The 19,964-nt window shown below is 32.9% G+C and overlaps 1 protein-coding gene across 5 annotated transcripts in view; it reads left to right on the top strand.

Annotated features, from left to right (window-relative positions):
* The window catches only part of ERCC6L2 (ERCC excision repair 6 like 2), a 154,650-nt gene that overhangs the window by 47,320 nt on the left and 87,366 nt on the right, over positions 1-19,964 (top strand). For all 5 annotated transcript variants that reach the window (XM_077903784.1, XM_077903777.1, XM_077903793.1 and 2 more), the window contains one exon: positions 7,525-7,647. In XM_077903784.1, coding sequence (XP_077759910.1) covers positions 7,525-7,647 — 123 coding nt within the window. The remainder of the gene's footprint in view (positions 1-7,524; positions 7,648-19,964) is intronic.

Raw genomic sequence — 19,964 nt, 5'->3', positions numbered from 1 at the left:
AGGAAGGAATAGAAATTTGAACAGACCTATTATCAGCAATGAAATTGAATAAGTAATTGAAAAACTCCCAAAAAACAAAAGTCCAGGACTGAACAGCTTCCCAGGTAAATTGAACCAAACATTTAAAGAAGAGTTAATACATATTCTTCTGAAATTATTCCAAAAAATAGAAGAGGAAGGAAAACTTTCAAATCCATTCTATGAAGCCAGCATTACCCTGATACCAAAATGAGATATAAATGACACAGAAATGAGAACTACAGGCCAATATCTCTGCTGAACGTAGATACAAAAAAATTCTAAAAGATATTGGCAAACCAAATTCAACTATACATTAAAAGAATCATTCACACCATGATCAAGTGGGATTTATTCCTGGGATGTAAGGGTGGTTTAATAATTTATAAATCAATCAAGGTGATAGATCACCTCAATAAGAGAAAGGATAAAAAAAAACATATGATTGTATTTATAGGTTCAGTAAAAGCATTTGACAAAATACAACATCCATTCATGACAAAATACAACATCCACTCATGTTGAGGGTTACCTCAACAAAGTAGGTCTACAGGGAACATACCTCAGTATAATACAGGCAATATATGAGAAAAACCCACAGCTAACATCACAGTCAATGGTGGAAAACAGAGCTTTCCCCCTAAGGTCAAGAACAAGACAAGGATGTCCACTTTTGCTACTTTTATTCTGCATTGGAACTGAAAGTCCTAGCCACATCAGTGAGACAAGAAAAAGGACTAAAAGTTACCCAAATTGGTAAGGAGGAAGTAAAATTTTCACAATTTGCAGATGACATGATACTGTATGTGAGAAACTCTAAAGATTATACCAAAGAACTACTAGAACTGATAAAGGAATTCAGTAAGGTTGCAGGATACAAACTCAATGTACAGAAACCTGTCACATTTCTATACACTAATAATGAAGCAACAGAAAGAGAAATTTAAAAAATGATCCAATTTCCAATTGCACCAAAAATAATAAAATACCTAGGAATAAACTTCACTAAGCAGATGAAAGACATTGTAAAACACTGATGGAAGAAATTGAAGATGACATAAACAAATGGAAAGACAATGCTCATGGATTGGAAGAACAAATATTGTTAAAATATTCATACTACCCAAAGCAATCTATAGATTTAATGCAATCCCTATCAAAATACCAACAGCATTTTTCATAACACTAGAACAAACAATCCTAAAATTTATATGGAGCCACAAAAGACCCCAAATAGCCAAATCAACCTTGAAAAAGAAAAAGTAGTAGGCATCACAATCCCAGACTTCAGATTATACTACAAAGCTGTAGTAATCAAAACAATATGGTGCTGGTACAAAAATAGACACATAGATCAATGGAACAGGATAGAAAACCCAGAAACAAACTCACAATTAAATGATCAATTATTCTTTAACAAAGGAGGCAAGAATATACAATGGGAAAAAGTCTCTTCAACAAAGAGTGGTGGGAAATCTGGACAGCTATGTGCAAAGGAATAAAACTAGACCACTGTCTTACACCATACACAAAAATAAACTCAATGAATTAAGGACCTAAATGTGAGACCTAAAACCATAAAAAGTCTAGAAGACAACACAGGCAGTAATTCCTCTGACATTGATTGTAACATTTTTCTTGATATGTCACCTGGGGCAAGAGAAACAAAAGCAAAAATAAACTATTGGGACTATATCGAAATAAAAAGCTTCTGTACAGCAAAGGAAACAGTCAATAAAACTAAAAGACAACCTACTTAATAGAAGATATTTGCAAATGACATATCTGATAAAGGACTTATATCCAAAATACATAAAAAACTTAAAAACTCAACACCAAAAAGCCACAAATAATATGATTAAAATGGGCAGAACACATGAACAGACATTTCTCCAAAGACATACAATAGACACATGAAAAGATGCTCAGCATCACTCATCATTAGGACAATGCAAATCAAAACTACACCTTACCCCATCAGTATGGTTAAAATAAAAAACCCAAGAAAAAACAAGTGTTGGCAAAGATGTGGAGAAAAAGTCACCCTTGTTTACTATTGATGGGAGTGTAAACTGGTACAGTCGTGGAAAACAGTATAGAGGTTCTTCAAAAAAATTAAAAATTGAACTACCCCTGTGATCCAGTAATTGCACTACTGGGTTCTTACCCAAATATAAAAACACTAAATCAAAAGGATATATACACCCTTACGTTTTATAGGAATTTTTTTTTTAAGATTTATTTATTTATGACAGAGAGAGAGAGGCAGAGACACAGGCAGAGGGAGAAACAGGCTCCATTCTGGGAGCCTGATGCAGGACTCAATCCTGGGACTCCAGGATCGCACCCTGGGCCAAAGGCAGGCGCCAAACCGCTGAGCCACCCAGGGATTCCCCACCCCTATGTTTTATTGCAGCGTCCTTTACAATAGCCACATTATGGAAGTAGCCCAAGTGTCCATCAATAAATGAATGGATGAAGAAGATGTGGTATCTGTATCTATATACACACATGCAAAAACATCATGGAATATTATTCAGCCATAAAGAAGAATGTAGTCCTGCCATTTCCAACAATGTAGCAGGCAGAGTCAGTCAGAGAAAGACAAATACCATATGATTTCATTCATATGTGGAATCTATTCATATATGGAATAAAACAAAGGGGAAAAAAAGAGACAAACCAAGAAACAGACTCTTCACTAAAAAGAGGTGGTTTATCAGGTGGAAGATGAGTGGGCAGATGGGTGAAATAGGTGAAGGAGATCAAGAATACACTCATCTTGATGAGCACTGAACAATATATAGAATTGTTGAATCATTATATTATGCACCTGAAAATAATATAACACTGTATGCAAGCTATACTGGAATTAAAATAAAAAAATAAAGTAGACAACTCTTTATGATTTTGGTAGTCTTTGATATTTAATTGGAGCATTTAGTCCATTTACACTTAATGTAATTTCTGTTATATTTTGATTTGTACATATTATTTTACTTTTTGTTTGAACAGGCTGTTTTCTGTCTTACTCTTCTTCCATTCCTTCTTTCTTTTTGGTTGCTAGGATATTTTCAAAAAAATATTTCAGTTCTATTGGCTTTTTAAAATTTACATTTTTTTTTTTTTGGTGGTTACTCTAGTGATAAAAATATACATTCCCAACTTTTCACAGTGTGCTTCAAGTTAATAATATAGCACTTCAAAAAAAAAAAAAATATAGCACTTCATGTAAAATGTATCTTGAAATGAAAAGGGTTGTCCTATTCTTATTATAAGGAAACTAATGTTAGAAAAGTTAAGTGCCATACCTAACATACCTAATACCCATACAATATCTATATTTTGAAGATTAAAACAAACTTATATTCCAAGAATCAGCCCAACTTGGTTTTGATATATATTTCTTTATTTTTTCTGTGTTATATTTGCTAATATTTTAAGGATTTTGCTTCTATATAAGTAAGAAAAATTGGCGTATCAGTCTCTTGCATATAATATTCTTGTCATATTTTCTTATCAAGATTATGTTGAACTCATAAGATGAGTTGAGACCATTTTTCCCAGTTTAGTATCTGGAAGAATTTAAGACATGCATTATATCTTCTCTCCTTCCTTCCTTTCCTTCCTTTCCCTCCATTTTTTTTTTTAAGTAGGCTCCACACTGGGTGTGGAGTATGGGGCTTGAGATCTAGACCTGAAGTAAGATCAAGAGTTAGATGCTTAACTCACTGAACCACCCAGCTGCTCTGAGACTGGCATTGTATCTTTCTTAAGCATTGGTAGACTATTGATGAAGCCATTTGACCTTTAGTTTTCTTTGTGTAAGGTTTGTAAATGTGTATTTAGATTTCTTTAATAGGTTTATGAATATGTAAATTTTGTTTTTTCTTGTGTCAGTATTGATAAGTTCTGTTCCTCATTTCTTCTAAATTTTTAGTGTCATGGTATTTTTATGTGCTTTGTGTGTGAGTGTTGTGTGTGAGTGCATGTGTGTATTTGCGCCTTCTCAGTTTTTTATTAATTTTCTAGAGGCTTATCACTTTTTAAAATCCTTTCATAGAATGATCATTTGTCTTTGTTCCTTTTTATTATATGCTTTTTCACTTAGCATTTTGTATATAATTCTGGTTTTTTATGTATGACTTCTGTATTTTTATTAATTTTTGAAGTAATTTTCTTTATTAGCAGCTTTTCTTTCCTAATACAGGCATTTAAGTCCCCAAAACATGATTTTAGGTGTAGTCCACAAGTTTAATATGCAATATTATTATTGTTTAACTGAAAATATATCCTAATCTCAATTGTGAAATACAAATGTATTCTAATATACTTTAATTTTTATTTTATATATATATTTAAAGATTTTATTTGAGAGAGAGAGAGAGAGAGCGTGGTAGTAGAGGCAGAGAGGGAGAGAGTCCCAAGCAGACTCCACACTAATTGCAAGCCCAACACAGGGCTCGATCCCAGGACCCTGAGATCATGATCTGAGCTGACGGCAGATACTTAACCAATTGAAGTACCCCTTATTCTAATATACTTTAAAGTATATTTCTTCTTTGAAGGATTTTTCTTACTTTATAAATATTTGTGGATTTTCTTCTTTTACTTTTGTTATTTCTAGCTTCTCACATTGAAGAACATATTCTATATGATTTTTATTGAAATGTATTGAGATTTGCTCTATGACTTTGTATGATGCCTTAGTGTAAATATTTCATCTGTGCTTTATTATAATTTTTTTTTAAAGATTTTATTTTTTGAGAAAGAGCACACATGTGAGAAAGAGTATGCACAGAATGGGGGCAGAGGGAGAGGGAGAAGTAGACTTCTTGCTAAACAAGGAGCACAGTGCAGGGCTCAATCCAGGGATCCTGAGATCATGACCGGAGCTGAAGGCAGATGCTTAATGGACTGAGCCACCCAAGTGCCTTTCATGTGTACTTTAAATGAAACTGTGTTTTGCAGTAGTATGCAGTTTTTGATTAAATGTTCATTAGGTCACATTTGCTAATCATGTTATTCAAATGTTCTGTATCTTTACTGATTATTTTGATTGTTCTTACTGAGTTATTTCAAAATCTTACCATTGTGATATGAATTTGTCCACTTTTGTTTCAGTAAACTTTTCTTTCTTTGCTTAACAATTTATACTTCTTGTAACTTCCACATGAATTAAGTTTTTAATATCAAGCTTGAAGTGTGTCTTTTTAATTAATTCCATAATTTTTTTTTGCCTCAGAGTCTATTAATATAGCTATATATCAAGTTTCTTTTCATTTTTGTTCACATGGTCTTTTTCATTTTTTTTTACTTACACTTTTTTCTATATCTTGTTTTAAATTTTTTTGTGTGTAAATGACATATTTTATGGACCTGACGATCTTTGTCTTTTAATTGTAATATTTAGTCCCTTCTATGTAATGTGCTTTCTAATATATTTGGATTTAAACCGATTTTATTATTGCTTTTTATTTGTTGTATATTATCTTTGTTTATTTTCATGTTCTTTTTGCCTACTTTTGGATAGATCATTTTATATTTTTCTTTTATCTCTCTCTTAATAGGAAAGTACTTACACATTGATATATTTTCCTTCTAGTGGTTACCCTAGAGATTATAACAATTTTTAAAAATATTTTATTTACTTATTTGACAGAGAGAGAGCACAAGCAGGGGGAGCTGCAGGCAGGGGAGGGGCAGAGAGAGAGAGAGGGAGGGAGGGAGAGAGAGAGACCCCACTGAGCAGGGAGCCTGATGTGGGGCTCAATCCCAGGATCCTGGGATCATGGCCTGAGCCAAAGGCAGACACTTAAGCAACTGAACCACCTAGGTGCCCCCACACATTTTTGACTTATCAAAAAATCTAACATAAATTAGTACTTTTATTTCCTTTTGAACAGTGGAAGGACATCAGAATATTGTAACTGAGCTGGGCCCTTTCTGGCTCATATACATTTGCTCTCATATCTCTTAGTGCTTTTATTTAATTTCAAGAAGACATTTTAGTTTTGTTCAATAATATTAATATATATTTATATTTTCTATGTATTCACCATTTTTGTTGCTTTTAAGTTTTTCCTGCATCACTGACCATCTACATATAATTTTCCCTGTTCCTGAACACATCCTTTCATTGTTTCCTTTGGCTTTTTGATGAATTTGTTCAGTTTTTGTCTGAAAATATCTTCATCTTTATTCTTAAGTAATATCTGTATTGGGTATAAAACTAGGTTGCTTTTATTTTCTTTAGCATTTTGAAACTATCATTTAAACTATATAGTGTCTTTCATTGTTTTTGCTGCAAGATCAGCTAGTCCAGTTGTTGCTTTTTTGGAAGGTAATTTACATGTTTTCCTTTTGCTACTTTTAAGATGTCTTTTTTTTTTTTTTTTTTTTTTTTTTTTTAGTCTCAAGTTTTGAGCAGTTTTTCTATGAAACACCTACTTGTGGATTGAATATTTATTTATTTATTTATTTATTTATTTATTTATTTATTTATCTGATTGATGTTCTTAGTGGATCTGAAATATATGGCTTGATTTTTTTTAAGTGTTTTTAGAAGTTTTCAGCTTTTATCTCTTCAAATACTTACACCACTCTTTTTCTTTTGTCATTTGGTATTCAGATGGTAGGTAACCATACTCATGTTAAAAACACTATGTTTTTGAGTTTTTCTAATTTTCTCATTTTTTTTCTTTAGGTTTTGATATTTATATAACTTTTCTAAAGTCCTGATTCTTTACCCTCATAAGTATACCCCAAATACTTTCCCTCAATCTTTAAAACACCTCTGCAAATATTTATTTTTGCTATTTTCATGTATTTTTATGGTTATTCAGAGATTAACCAGCTATTAAGTTTACATAGCTGCCAAAGCAACTAGGCTGAAATTTGAACCCAAATCCAATTGATTAAATATTTCTTGCTCTTCATTTCCTTTATTATGTCTCTTTGTCTATCTTACTTAGTATTTGGAGAATAGCTGTTATTCCAAGTGGTTTGTATATTGATGAATTGTCTTAGTCTATCGTAAAGTAACATTCCGTCATTCCATTTATAATTATTAGATCAACAGAAGTGTACAACTTTATGAGCCAAATATTACTCCCTTAAGGGGTTTATTTTCTACAGGGAAAAAAGAATGTCTATAGTTTATTCTAGTAGAGTATATGCAGAGATAGTTTCCATGGAAAGAAACAAATAAGAAAGTAATGTCCTACCTGACGAGATCAAGAATGAATTCATTGAGTAGATAGAACTTATTGTGGAAGAGATAGCCATGTGAGAATTCTTTTTTACTGTATTTAAGGGTAACGTGTACTGTACATTTGTTTCTTAGTATATATAAAGAAAACCAATACTACTATTTCATGTTGTTTTTCCCTGTAACAAATCTATTTGTACATACTCAAATTTTCACTAATTGGGTAATCATGTAAACCATAAATTTTGTCTTGAAGCATTTACACAATAATTAAAAAGTTGTTTCTTTTCTCTCAGGTTATTTCATTTTTGGCCGCAGTTTTGCATAAAAAGGGAACTCGTGAAGATATTGAAAACAATATGCCAGAGTTTTTACTAAGAAGTATGAAAAAGGAGCCTCCTTCTTCTACAGCAAAAAAGGTAAGATGTTTAGAAACATAAGGTTCGTAAAGCTGGCATTGGTAAAGTATATGGAAACTTGTAAATAGCACACATCATAGTATGAATTTAAAGCATAGAACTTAGAAACATTATTAAAATATTTGTTTTATAGACCACATTCTTGAAAGATGATCATTTTCATCCTCAAATTGAGTATGATTGACTCTCAAAATGACAAAATACAATTTTGGCTTAAATTTTTTTGGAGTGTTTTAGTCTTTTTCTTGACTGGATTTTTTTGACTTATTTTTATTAACTTGTTAAATTTCCATAAATGTGTATGTGAAGTTAATCAAAGTCCATTGTATTGTTTTTTATTTATGTGACAATGAGAGACCATTACAGATGTTGCTAATAAAGGTACATCACTGATAAAGTTGTTTAGCAGACTAATTACATCCTGAAAATTTGAAACAAATTCTTCCTACATGAGGACCGTTGAAGTTGAAATCAGAGAAACTTTGGTCTAGGTGTGTCTTTGTCTCTTCCCTTGTGACTGAATGCTATTCATGTTTACATTTCAGTTTTCTCCTTTGTAAATACATGTTTATAAATACATATTATATTTATAAATATTATAAATATATATTACTAATACTAATATTTTAGTATTATAAATCTATATTACTCATAAAAATAAGAGATTTCTAATAAAATAATGAAATAGTAAGAAATAAGAATAATAATAAGAAAAAGTATACTTTTCTGTCTTTTATATTCTGAATACCAGGAAACTGGATAGAAATAAAGATGAAGTGATTTTATGAAATCTGTATCTTGTTATGGTAATGAAATTATTTTCTACAAGTCAAGTTTTAAAACACTTTCATCTGAAAAAAAAAAAAAAAAACACTTTCATCTGTAATAGTCTTATACATAAGATTGCTGAGGCCAGTTTACTAATTTCTATTATTGGAGCAGTTATTGCAAAATTTTGAGATATATTGGCTTATGATATTATTATTACTTTAAAATTTTTATTTTTAGTATTATAAATATGTCCTATGTCAAATTTAATTTGATCCTAAAGAAGTATTATAATTTTTTCTTCTTTTTAAAGCATATTCTTTTTTTTTCACTTGAGCCATTTTATTTTTTTATTTAAGTTCAGTTAATTAACATATCGTGTATTATTAGTTTCAGTGGTAGAGTTCAGAGATTTGTCAGTCTTATATAACATGCAGTGCTCATTACATCATGGGCCTTCCTTAATGTCCATCACCTAGTTACCCGCCCCTTCCCCAACCAACCCTCAGTTTGTTGCCTAGAGTTAAGAGTCTCTTATGGTTTGTCTCCCTCTCTGATTTTGCCTTCTTTTATTTTTCCCTCCCTTCCCATTTATTTATTTATTTATTTTTAAAATGATTTTCTAATAGACTTAAATGAGGATTTTTTTTTTTGAGATTTTATTTATTTATTTGAGAGAACAGCAAGAGAGAGAGAGCACAAGTGGGGTAAGGGGCAGAGGAAGAAGCAGACTCCCCACTGAGCAGGGAGTCCAAAGTGGGGCTCCATCCCGGGACTCTAGGATCATTACCCTATCCAAAGGCAGATGCTTCACCGGCTGTGCCACCCAGGTGCCTCTCCCTTTCTGTCTAAAACACATTCTTTTTTTTTTTTTTTTAATAATAAATTTATTTTTTATTGGTGTTCAATTTGCCAACATACAGAATAACACCCAGTGCTCATCCCGTCAAGTGCCCCCCTCTGCCTGCCACCCAGTCACCCCCACCCCCTGCCCTCCTCCCCTTCCACCACCCCTAGTTCGTTTCCCAGAGTTAGGAGTCTTCCATGTTCTGTCTCCCTTTCTGATATTTCCCACTTATTTTACCTCCTTTCCCCTTTATTCCCTTTCACTATTATTTATATTCCCCAAATGAATGAGACCATATAATTTTTGTCCTTCTCCGATTGACTTATTTCACTCAGCATAATACCCTCCAGTTCCATCCACGTCGAAGCAAATGGTGGGTATCTGTCATTTCTAATGTCTGAGTAATATTCCATTGTATACATAAACCACATCTTCTTTATCCATTCCTCTTTCGATGGACACCGAGGCTCCTTCCACAGTTTGGCTATTGTGGACATTGCTGTTATAAACATTGGGGTGCAGGTGTCCCGGCGTTTCATTGCATATGTATCTTTGGTGTAAATCCCCAGCAGTGCAATTACTAGGTCGTAGGGCAGATCTATTTTTAACTCTTTGAGGAACCTCCACACAGTTTTCCAGAGTGGCTGCACCAGTTCACATTCCCACCAACAGTGCAAGAGGGTTCCTCTTTCTCCACATCCTCTCCAACATTTGTGGTTTCCTGCCTGGTTAATTTTCCCCATTCTCGCTGGTGTGAGGTGGTATCTCATGGTGGTTTTGATGTGGATTTCCCTGATGGCAAGTGATGTGGAAAATTTTCTCATGTGCTTGTTGGCCATGTCTGTGTCTTCCTCTGTGAGATTTCTGTTCATGTCTTTTGCCCATTTCATGATTGGATTGTTTGTTTCTTTGGTGTTGAGTTTAATAAGTTCTTTACAGATCTTGGAAACTAGCCCTTTATCTGATACATCATTTGCAAATATCTTCTCCCATTCTGTAGGTTGTCTTTTAGTTTTGTTGACTGTATCCTTTGCTGTGCAAAAGCTTCTTATCTTGATGAAGTCCCAATAGTTCATTTTTGCTTTTGTTTCTTTTGCCTTCATGGATGTATCTTGGAAGAAGTTACTGTGGCCGAGTTCAAAAACGGTGTTGCCTATGTTCTCCTCTAGGATTTTGATGGAATCTTGTCTCACATTTAGATCTTTCATCCATTTTGAGTTTATCTTTGTGTATGGTGCAAGAGTGGTCTAGTTTCATTCTTCTGCATGTGGAAGTCCAATTTTCCCAGCACCATTTATTGAAGAGACTTTCTTCCAGTGGATAGTCTTTCCTCCTTTGTCAAATATTAGTTGACCATAAAGTTGAGGGTCCACTTCTGGATTCTCTATTCTGTTCCATTGATCTATGTGTCTGTTTTTGTGCCAGTAGCACACTGTCTTGATGACCACAGCTTTGTAGTACAACCTGAAATCTGGCATTGTGATGCCCCCAGCTCTGGTTTTCTTTTTTAAAATTCCCCTGGCTATTTGGGGTCTTTTCTGATTCCACACAAATCTTAAAATAATTTCTTTTAACTCTCTGAAGAAAGTCCATGGTATTTTGATAGGGATTGCATGAAACGTGTAAATTGCCCTGGGTAACATTGACATTTTCACAATATTAATTCTGCCAATCCATGAGCATGGAATATTTTTCCATCTCTTTGTGTCTTCCTCAATTTCTTTAAGAAGTGTTCTGTAGTTTTTAGGGTAAAGATCCTTTACCTATTTGGTTCGGTTTATTCCTAGGTATCTTATGCTTTTGGGTGCAATTGTAAATGGGATTGACTCCTTAATTTCTCTTTCTTCAGTCTCATTGTTAGTGTATAGAAATGCCACTGACTTCTGGGCATTAATTTTGTATCCTGCCACACTGCCAAATTGCTGTATGAGTTCTAGCAATCTTGGGGTGGAGTCTTTTGGGTTTTCTATGTAGAGTATCATGTCATCAGTGAAGAGGGAGAGTTTGACTTCTTTGCCAATTTGAATGCCTTTTATGTCTTTTTGTTGTCTGATTGCTGAGGCTAGGACTTCTAGTACTATGTTGAATAGCAGTGGTGAGAGTGGACATCCCTGTCTTGTTCCTGATCTTAGGGGAAAGGCTCCCAGTGCTTCCCCATTGAGAATGATATTTGCTGTGGGCTTTTCGTAGATGGCTTTTAACCTGTTGAGGAACGTTCCTTCTATCCCTACACTCTGAAGAGTTTTGATCAGGAATGGATCCTGTATTTTGTCAAATGCTTTCTCTGCATCTATTGAGAGGATCATATGGTTCTTGTTTTTTTTCTTGCTGATATGATGAATCACATTGATTGTTTTATGAGCGTTGAACCAGCCTTGCATCCCGGGAATAAATCCTACTTGGTTATGGTGAATAATCTTCTTAATGTACTGCTGGATCCTATTGGCTAGTTAGTATCTTGTTGAGAATTTTTGCATCCATGTTCATCAGGGATATTGGTCTGTAATTCTCCTTTTTGGGGGGTTTTGTCTGGTTTTGGAATTAAGGTGATGCTGGCCTCATAGAACGAATTTGGAAGTACTCCATCTCTTTCTATCTTTCCAAACAGCTTTAGTAGAATAGGTATGGTTTCTTCTTTAAACTTTTGATAGAATTCCCCAGGGAAGCCATCTGGCCCTGGACTTTTGTGTCTTGGGAGGTTTTTGATGACTGCTTCAATTTCCTCCCTGGTTATTGGCCTGTTCAGGTTTTCTATTTCTTCCAGTTCCAGTTTCGGTAGTTTATGGTCTTCCAGAAATGGGTCCATTTCTTCTAGATTGCCTAATTTATTGGCGTATAGCTGCACATAATAGGTTTTTAAAATCGTTTGTATTTCCTTGGTGTTGGTAGTGATCTCTCCTTTAAAGCACATTCTTAATGTGTCTTTAAATCTTTCAGAGTTCAAGTACTATTTGTAGTCCATTTTTCAATTGTATTTGATTCTAAATATCAGTGCAGAATTTATGAATATCTTATGTCAGTTATGATAACCAACAGCAGAGAAAACAGAATGGAAAAGTAATACTTTAAATATTTAAAGATATTTATAGTATATATTATTTACATTTATATATTTATGTAGGTACACATGCATATATATGTGTAATTCATTGCTGTGATACACACTATTTTTCTATCTCCTTCAGTTCAATTCTTAATTATTTTTAATCTTTCTTATATTCTAATAAATTTCACTAGAGTTGTATATGTTTTTTGGAGTACTACTTTGGCTGCATTCCATAATTTTCGTTAGGTGGTCTTTTCATTATTTCCTAAATTATTTGTGACTCTATAGTTTTTCTCTTTCACTCAAGAGCTATTTAAGGTGAAGTTTAAAATTTCCAAGTGAATATATATTATTGAGGGATGGAGAATGATGGGAGTATTTAGCCTTTTTTGTTGATTTCTACTTTTGTGTTCAGATAATACAGGTTTAATATTTGTGTGTGTGTGTGGGGGGGGCTAAATCCAATTTCAGGTGTTTTTAATGCTGTGATGTCCATAGTTGTAGTTATTTTAAAATTCATGCAATATTTTGTGCATTCTATTTTATTATGGCACATAGTTCTACATATATCTGTTTAATCAAGGTTGTTATTTGTATTGTTAAAACTCTTAATACCGTTTTGTTTTGGGTTTGGTCTGTTTGAGCAATTAGATCTTGAGAGAAATATATTAAATTTTCCTGCTTTGTCTTTCAGCTTTCTCATTTCTTCTTGTGTTTGTACCACTTTTTGCTTGTTTAACAACTTCAGTTGTTTCAAGAGTTTTATATACTTTTATATTGCTGTCATGTTGGACTGATAGTTTATGTGTGTAGAATTCTAAGTTAAAAATTTTCTCTTAAACATAACCAAAATAATTTTATTTTCTTCTGTCACTCCGTATTGTAGATGAGGTTCCAGTACTGAACTAGTTTTCTCCTTGGAAAGCAAACTTTCTTTTTGTTTCAAAGTGTATAGGACTTTTTCTTCAACCTTGAAATTTAGAAATTTCCTCAGCTGCAACACTCATTATGAATTTTGAAGAAGTTCTCCTGCTTTGGAAAAATATACACAGTACTTTATATAGGGGAAGTGGAGTGCTGCTTCTCTGAAGTAGATGATTGGCATAATTGTTTCTCCTTTAATTAATTACTCTGCCATTACTTTTCATTGTTTTCTTAATTTCCTTTTCTGATAATTCTTGCTAATGTGTAGAAACAATTGATTTTTATATATTGATTTTGTGTTCTGCATATTTACTGAATTTATTTTTACTGAGTTCTAAGAGGTTTTTGTTTTTATGGCATCTTTAGGATTTTCTACATGTAATGTCATGCCATCTGCAAACAGACAGTTTTACTTCCTCCTTTCCAATTTGAGTGTCTTTTATTTCTTTTTCTTACCTAATTGCTTCGACTAGGACTTCGAGCACTATGTTGAATAAAGTGGGTAAGAATAGGCATCTTTGTCTTGTTACTGATCTTAGAGGAAAAGTACTCAGCTTTTGTCTAGTGAGTGTGATGTTAACTGTGGGTTTGTCATATATAGTCTTTATTATATTGAAGTATAGATTCTCTATGTCCAATTTACTGAGAGTTTTTATCATAAAAGAATGTTGAATTTTGTCAAATGCTTTTTTTGCATCTATCAAGATATGATTCTTATCCTTTGTTTTGTTAATGCAATGTATCACATTTATTGATTTGCATTTGTTGAACTATCAGTGCATCTCAGAAATAAGTCCCACTTTGATCATGATGTATGGTCCTTTTATTTTTTTTTTATTTTTTTTATGGTCCTTTTAATGTACTGTTGAGTTTAATATTTTGTTGAAGATTTTTGTATCTATATTTATTAGGGATATTTGCCTGTAATTTTCTTTTCTTGTGATACTCTTGTCTTTGATATCCGAATAACATTGGCCTTGAAAAATGAGTTTGGGATTGTTGAGAAGGATTGACATTACTTCTTCAGATGTTTGGTAGAATTCACTAGTAATGCTGTCTGGCCCTGGAGTTTGCTGTGCTGGTAAGTTTTTGGTTACTGATTCAGTGTCTTTACTAGTAGTTTGTTCAGATCTTCTTTCTTCGTGATTCAGTCTTGTTGGGTTATATTTTTCTGGGATTTTTTCCATTTCTTCTAGGTTATCTAATTTCTTCATATATAATTGTATAATTTCATATGATCCTTTGTATTTCTCTGTTGTCAGTTGTAATGTCTCCTGTTTCACTAATTTTATTTGAGTGTTCTTTTTTTCTTATTCTAGCTAAAGTTTTGCCAATTTTGTTTATCTGCTCAGAGAACCAGCTCTTAATTTCAGTGATCTTTTCTGAAGATTTAATTCACTTCTGTTCTGATCTTGGTGATTGCCTTCTTCTACTAACTTTGGGCTTAATTTCCTCTTCTTTTTTTAAAGATTTATTTATTTTAGAGAGAGGGAGTGTGCACAAACGGGGGTAGGAGGGGCAGAGGGAGGAGAGAGAGTTCCAAGCAGACTCCACACTGAGTGCGAAGCCTGAGAAGGGCTGGATCTGATGAACCTGAGATCACAACCTGATCAAAACCAAAAATTGGATGCTCAACTGACTGTGCACCCAGGCATACCCCGTTCTTCTTTTCATAGTTTCTTGAAGTGTGTAAGTTAGGTTTATTTGCAATTTTTTTCCTCAGTGTTGGTTTTTATCACTAAATTTTTCTTTTTAGAACTCCTGCTGCATCCCATAAGTTTTGGTATGTTGTGTTTCAATTTTTATTTGTCTCAAGATATTTTTTGATTTTTCTTTTGATTCTTTGACCCCTTTGGTTGTCAGGAACTTCTTGTTTAATATCCACATAGATGTGGATTTTTCAGTTTTCCTCTTGTTATGAATTACTAGTTTCATACCATTGTCAGAAAACATGTTTGATATGATTTAAAGCACACATTTATTAAGACTTGTTTTGTGGCCTAACATACTACCTGTCCTAGGAAAAGTTCCATATGTGCTTGAGAAGAATATACATTCTGCAGCTATTAGATGAAATGTTGTGTGTCTGTCTCTTAGGTCCATCTGCTCCTGTGTCGTTTAAGTCTGGTGTTTTCTTTATTTCCTGTCGGATGATCTATCCATTGTTGAAAGTAGGGTGTTGAAGTCCCCTATTATTATTATATTGCTGTCATTTTCTCTCTTCATATCTGTTAATATTTACTTTATATAGTTAAATGTTTTGATATGGGTATAATATTTACAGTTGTTATATTCTGTTAATAAATTGACCCCTTTTTATGATCTGAGGACCTTCTTTGTCTCTTGTTACAGTGTTTGTCTATTTCTAGAAAAATTCACTGTGTTTTTTGGGGAAATTTTCTCTTACATAGAGGATAGATTCTTGTTATTCAAGTATGTCAGTTTTCTTCTACGTTTACACATTTCTTGTTATCTGGCAGTACCACTTCCAAGCATTTTACACTATTGTGGATTTATTTTTGTATTTGTTCTTTTGTTTCAGTTGGCATCAATAAATACATTTGTTTAATTTATCATTTGAACTGGAATTTCATAAAGCTTTTAATGAGATTACAAGTGACATCCTAAATTATTCCCCTGAAGGAAATTCAGACAAGTAGCTTTTTTTTGTGTTATAAAATTCTTAAAAGATAAATTTGTATTGGACCAGTTAAAATTTTGTGCATTTTTAAAAGATAGTCTATGAAATAGCTAGGAAAGAAATAAATTCCTTTATATTTATTATGCTAATGCGAGAAAAGCAATGGAATCCTGAAAAATTAATGTTGGATCTTCTTGAAAAAAATCCTTTTAATGAGTCAAATGTTACAAATTAAGGAGTGGTGGATTTTAGGTATGTGTGTGTGATATGATACATCTCATATACATTTTGAAACTTTTTAAGTGTGAATAAATCATCTAAGAATTCATGAAATAGATGTTTCCTGCCAAGAATAAATTCCTAAAGGAAAAGACATAAAGTATGCATTTCAATATTAATTCTTGGAATGAGTCTTTAGATTTAGGCTATTAGGATTGGAATTCAATCTTTAAGAAAATCAGAGTAAATTAATTTTAAATATTGCTGTCTCATATGATAAATCTTTAGATAGTCTATGAAAATTCATAATCAGTATTAATGTAGAGGAGAATTTTTCTAGTTATAACGGTATGAGAAGTGGTTTCAGTGGTGATTGAACAAAAATATGTTTCGAGTATTTTATTTACTATATACACTATTTTAGTTTCTTTTTTTTTTTTCTTCAAGATTTTATTTATTTATTCATGAGAGACACAAAAAGGGAGGAGAAGCAGGCTCCATGCAAGGAGCCTGATGCAGGACTCAATCCCAGGAATCCAGAATCACGCCCTGAGCCAAAGGCAGATACTCAACTGCTGAGCCACCCAGGCGTCCCCTATTTTAGTTTCTGATGTATACCAAAAGGATTATCTTGCAAATAATGCTGCTGTGAAAATCTTCTTGCATATATCTTGCAACTTTTGCCATCCTAACTATAGGATAAATTCTTGATATTGGAATCACACTGTCTGTGGTACTGAAATTATGGGTATATTACAATTAACAGCTACAGTCAAATTGCCTTTCAAGTGCTTGTGCCAATTTGTATTCTCACCAAGAGTGTAAAATTCTGTTTCCCACCTTTTCATTTATCCTAGGAGTTAACAAACATAAATTATATCAGAGATGTAGAAAAATTAGATCTTGCTTTGATTTCTGTTGCTTTAATTATGAAGTTGAGTATCTTTTTAGAATCTTAAAAGACTTTTAATAGCTTTTTAAAACATCAAGTTCCAGTTTTAATCATATTTCTTAATAGTCCTTAATCATATGTTCTATATACTAATCTTTTGTCCATTTTATATTCTGTAAATATTTCTTTCCTACTTTTACAAAGTCAGTGTTTGACTTATTTATTATATATATATATTTTTAAATTTGGGTAGTTAAATATGTCTATGTTAATAGCTTCTGGGTTTTATGCCTGCCTAGAAAAGTTTTTTGTACCTAAGATTGTAGTTCACCCATGATTCTTTTATACTGTATATGTCTTTATTTTATAACTTTATATCTCTGTGTTAGCCTGAATTTATTCTGCTATGAGGAGTGATCTAGTAGTACAGCTTTATTTTTTTTTTCAAATGGTTAGCCAATTATTTTAATTGTCATTTATTGAATACCCAATTTTTCCACAATGATTTGAAGGGTCACTTTTGAGTAAAATGAAACTCATTTGTATATGTCTGGGTATATTTCTGGATGTATTATTTCTGTCCTGTTGGTTTATTCATTTCTCTTTTAGTGCTAACCAGTTCAAATTTTTTTGGCTTTATAATATGTTTTAATGTTTGGTAAGACTAGTTTGTCTTCAAATTTTCTTAGTTTTCTCGTAAAAACATATTGATATTTTAGTTGGTATTCTCTATGGAGAATAAACATCTACATACTGTAAATACTGCATATACAAAAATAGTTGTATCATTTGCTTAAATCTTATTGTATACCCTTCAGAGTTTCTAGCTTTCTTTATATGACCTAGTTTCTTGTTTATTAAGTTTAACTAGGTATTCTTTCTTTTTTGGTTGCTATGCAAATGGTAATGTTTTTATATATCTTAAAGCCACATGCTTGTCCAGGCTCTTTAAAAACTATTAATGACATATTTTATTAGTTTCAGGTGTGCAAATAATGATTTGATATTTGTGCACATTATAAAATGATCACCACAGTAAATAAGTCTATCACCATACATAGAAAAAAATTTTTCTTTTTTTTCTTGTAATGAAGACTTTTAAGATCTACTGTATTAGCAACTTTAAAATATGCAATATAGTACCCACTGTAGTCACCATGGCATGCAATGTATCTTCATGAATTATTTATTTTATAACTGGATGCTTGTGCTTTTTTTTTTTTTTTTTTTTTTTTTAGATTTTATTTATTTATTTATGAGAGACACACAGAGAGAGAGGCAGAGACACAGGCAGAGGGAGAAGCAGGCTCCATGCAGGGAGCTCAATGTGGGACTCGATCCCAGGACTCCAGGATCATGCCCTGGGCCGAAGGCAGGCGCTAAACTGCTAGGCCACCCAGGGTTCCCCGATGCTTGTACTTTTTTGACCTCTTTCACCTATGTCACATACCACTGGTCTGCCTGGCTATGTTCTTTGTAGCTATGAACTTGATTGTTTTGGTTTATTTTGTATATTCTACATATAAGTGAAATCAAATGATATTTCTCTTTCTTGATCTGACTTGTTTCAGTTAACATAATGCCCTTAAGGTCCATCCATGTTACCACAAATGGCAAGATTTCATTCTTTTTTATGGCTGAATAGTATTCTATGTATGTGGGTAGGTGGGTTGGTGTGATATATGTATCTTCTTTATCATCCATCAGTGGATACTTAGGTTGTTTCCATATCTTGTCTATTGTAAATAATACTGCAGTGAATATGAGAGTACATATATCTTTTCAGATTAGTGTTTTTGTTTTCTTCAGATAAATATGCAGAAGTGAAAGTATAGGATCATAGTTTTATTTTTAATTTTTTGTTTTTAATAGTGAATGCACTAAAATTCCTACTGATAGTGCATAAAGCCGAAATCAGGAGTCAGCCACTCAACTGACCGAACCACCCAGGCACCCCTTCTATAGTTTATTTTATCAGTGACTTGTAGTTCTTAGTGTCTAGGTCTTTTACCTCCTTGATTGAATTTATCCCTAGGTATTCTACTCATTTTGATGTAATTGTAAATGAGATTTTTTTTCATTCCTGTTACTGATAGTTTGTTGTTAGTGTATAGAAAAGCAACAGATTTTTCATATTGATTTCGTTTCCTGCAACTATACCAAACTGTTTATCCTAACAATTTTTTTTTGGTGGAGTCTTTAGTGATCTCTATATACAATATCATGTTGTATGCAAACATTGACAGTTTTCCTCTTGCTTTCCAATTTGGATTTCTTTTTCTTTTTTCTTTTTTAAAAGATTGTATTTATTTATTTGACAGAGAAAGAGAGCAGAAGCAGGGGGAGCAGCAGGCAGATACAGAGAAGCAGGCTCCCTGTAGAGCAGGGAGCCCAACGTGGGGCTCAATCCCAGGACCCTGGGATCATGACCTGAGCCAGAAGCAGCTGCTTAACTGACTGAGCCACCGAGGCATACCTCCAATTTGGATTTCTTTCTATTTTTTCTTTCCTTCTTTTACTCCCTTCTTCCCTCCCTTCCTTCCTTTTTCTTTCTTCCTTTTTTCCTTCCTTCCTTCCTTCCTTCCTTCCTTCCTTCCTTCCTTCCTTCCTTCCTTCCTAATTGGTCTGGCTAGGACTTCCAGTACTATGTTGAATAAAAGTGGTGAGAGGGAGTAATTTTGTCTTGTTCTTAATCTTAGAGGAAAAGTTTTTATCTTTCACCGTTGAGTATAATATTGTTGTGGCTTGTCATATGGCCTTTATTATGTTAAAGTACTTTCCCTCTATACGTGCTTTGTTGAGTTTTTATTATAAATGGATGTTGAATTTTGTCAAATGCTTCTTTAGCATCCATGTGATGATCATGTGATCTTTATTCCTCATTTTGTTAATGTGGTGTCTGTGTGATTGATTTGTAGATTTGAACAACCCATCCTTTCATCGCTGGAATAAAACCCACTTGATCATGGCATATGATCCT

The sequence above is a fragment of the Canis aureus genome, chromosome 1 (genome assembly GCF_053574225.1).
Source record: "Canis aureus isolate CA01 chromosome 1, VMU_Caureus_v.1.0, whole genome shotgun sequence".
NCBI lineage: Eukaryota > Metazoa > Chordata > Mammalia > Carnivora > Canidae > Canis > Canis aureus.
This window is presented reverse-complemented; position numbering and strand designations above follow the sequence as displayed.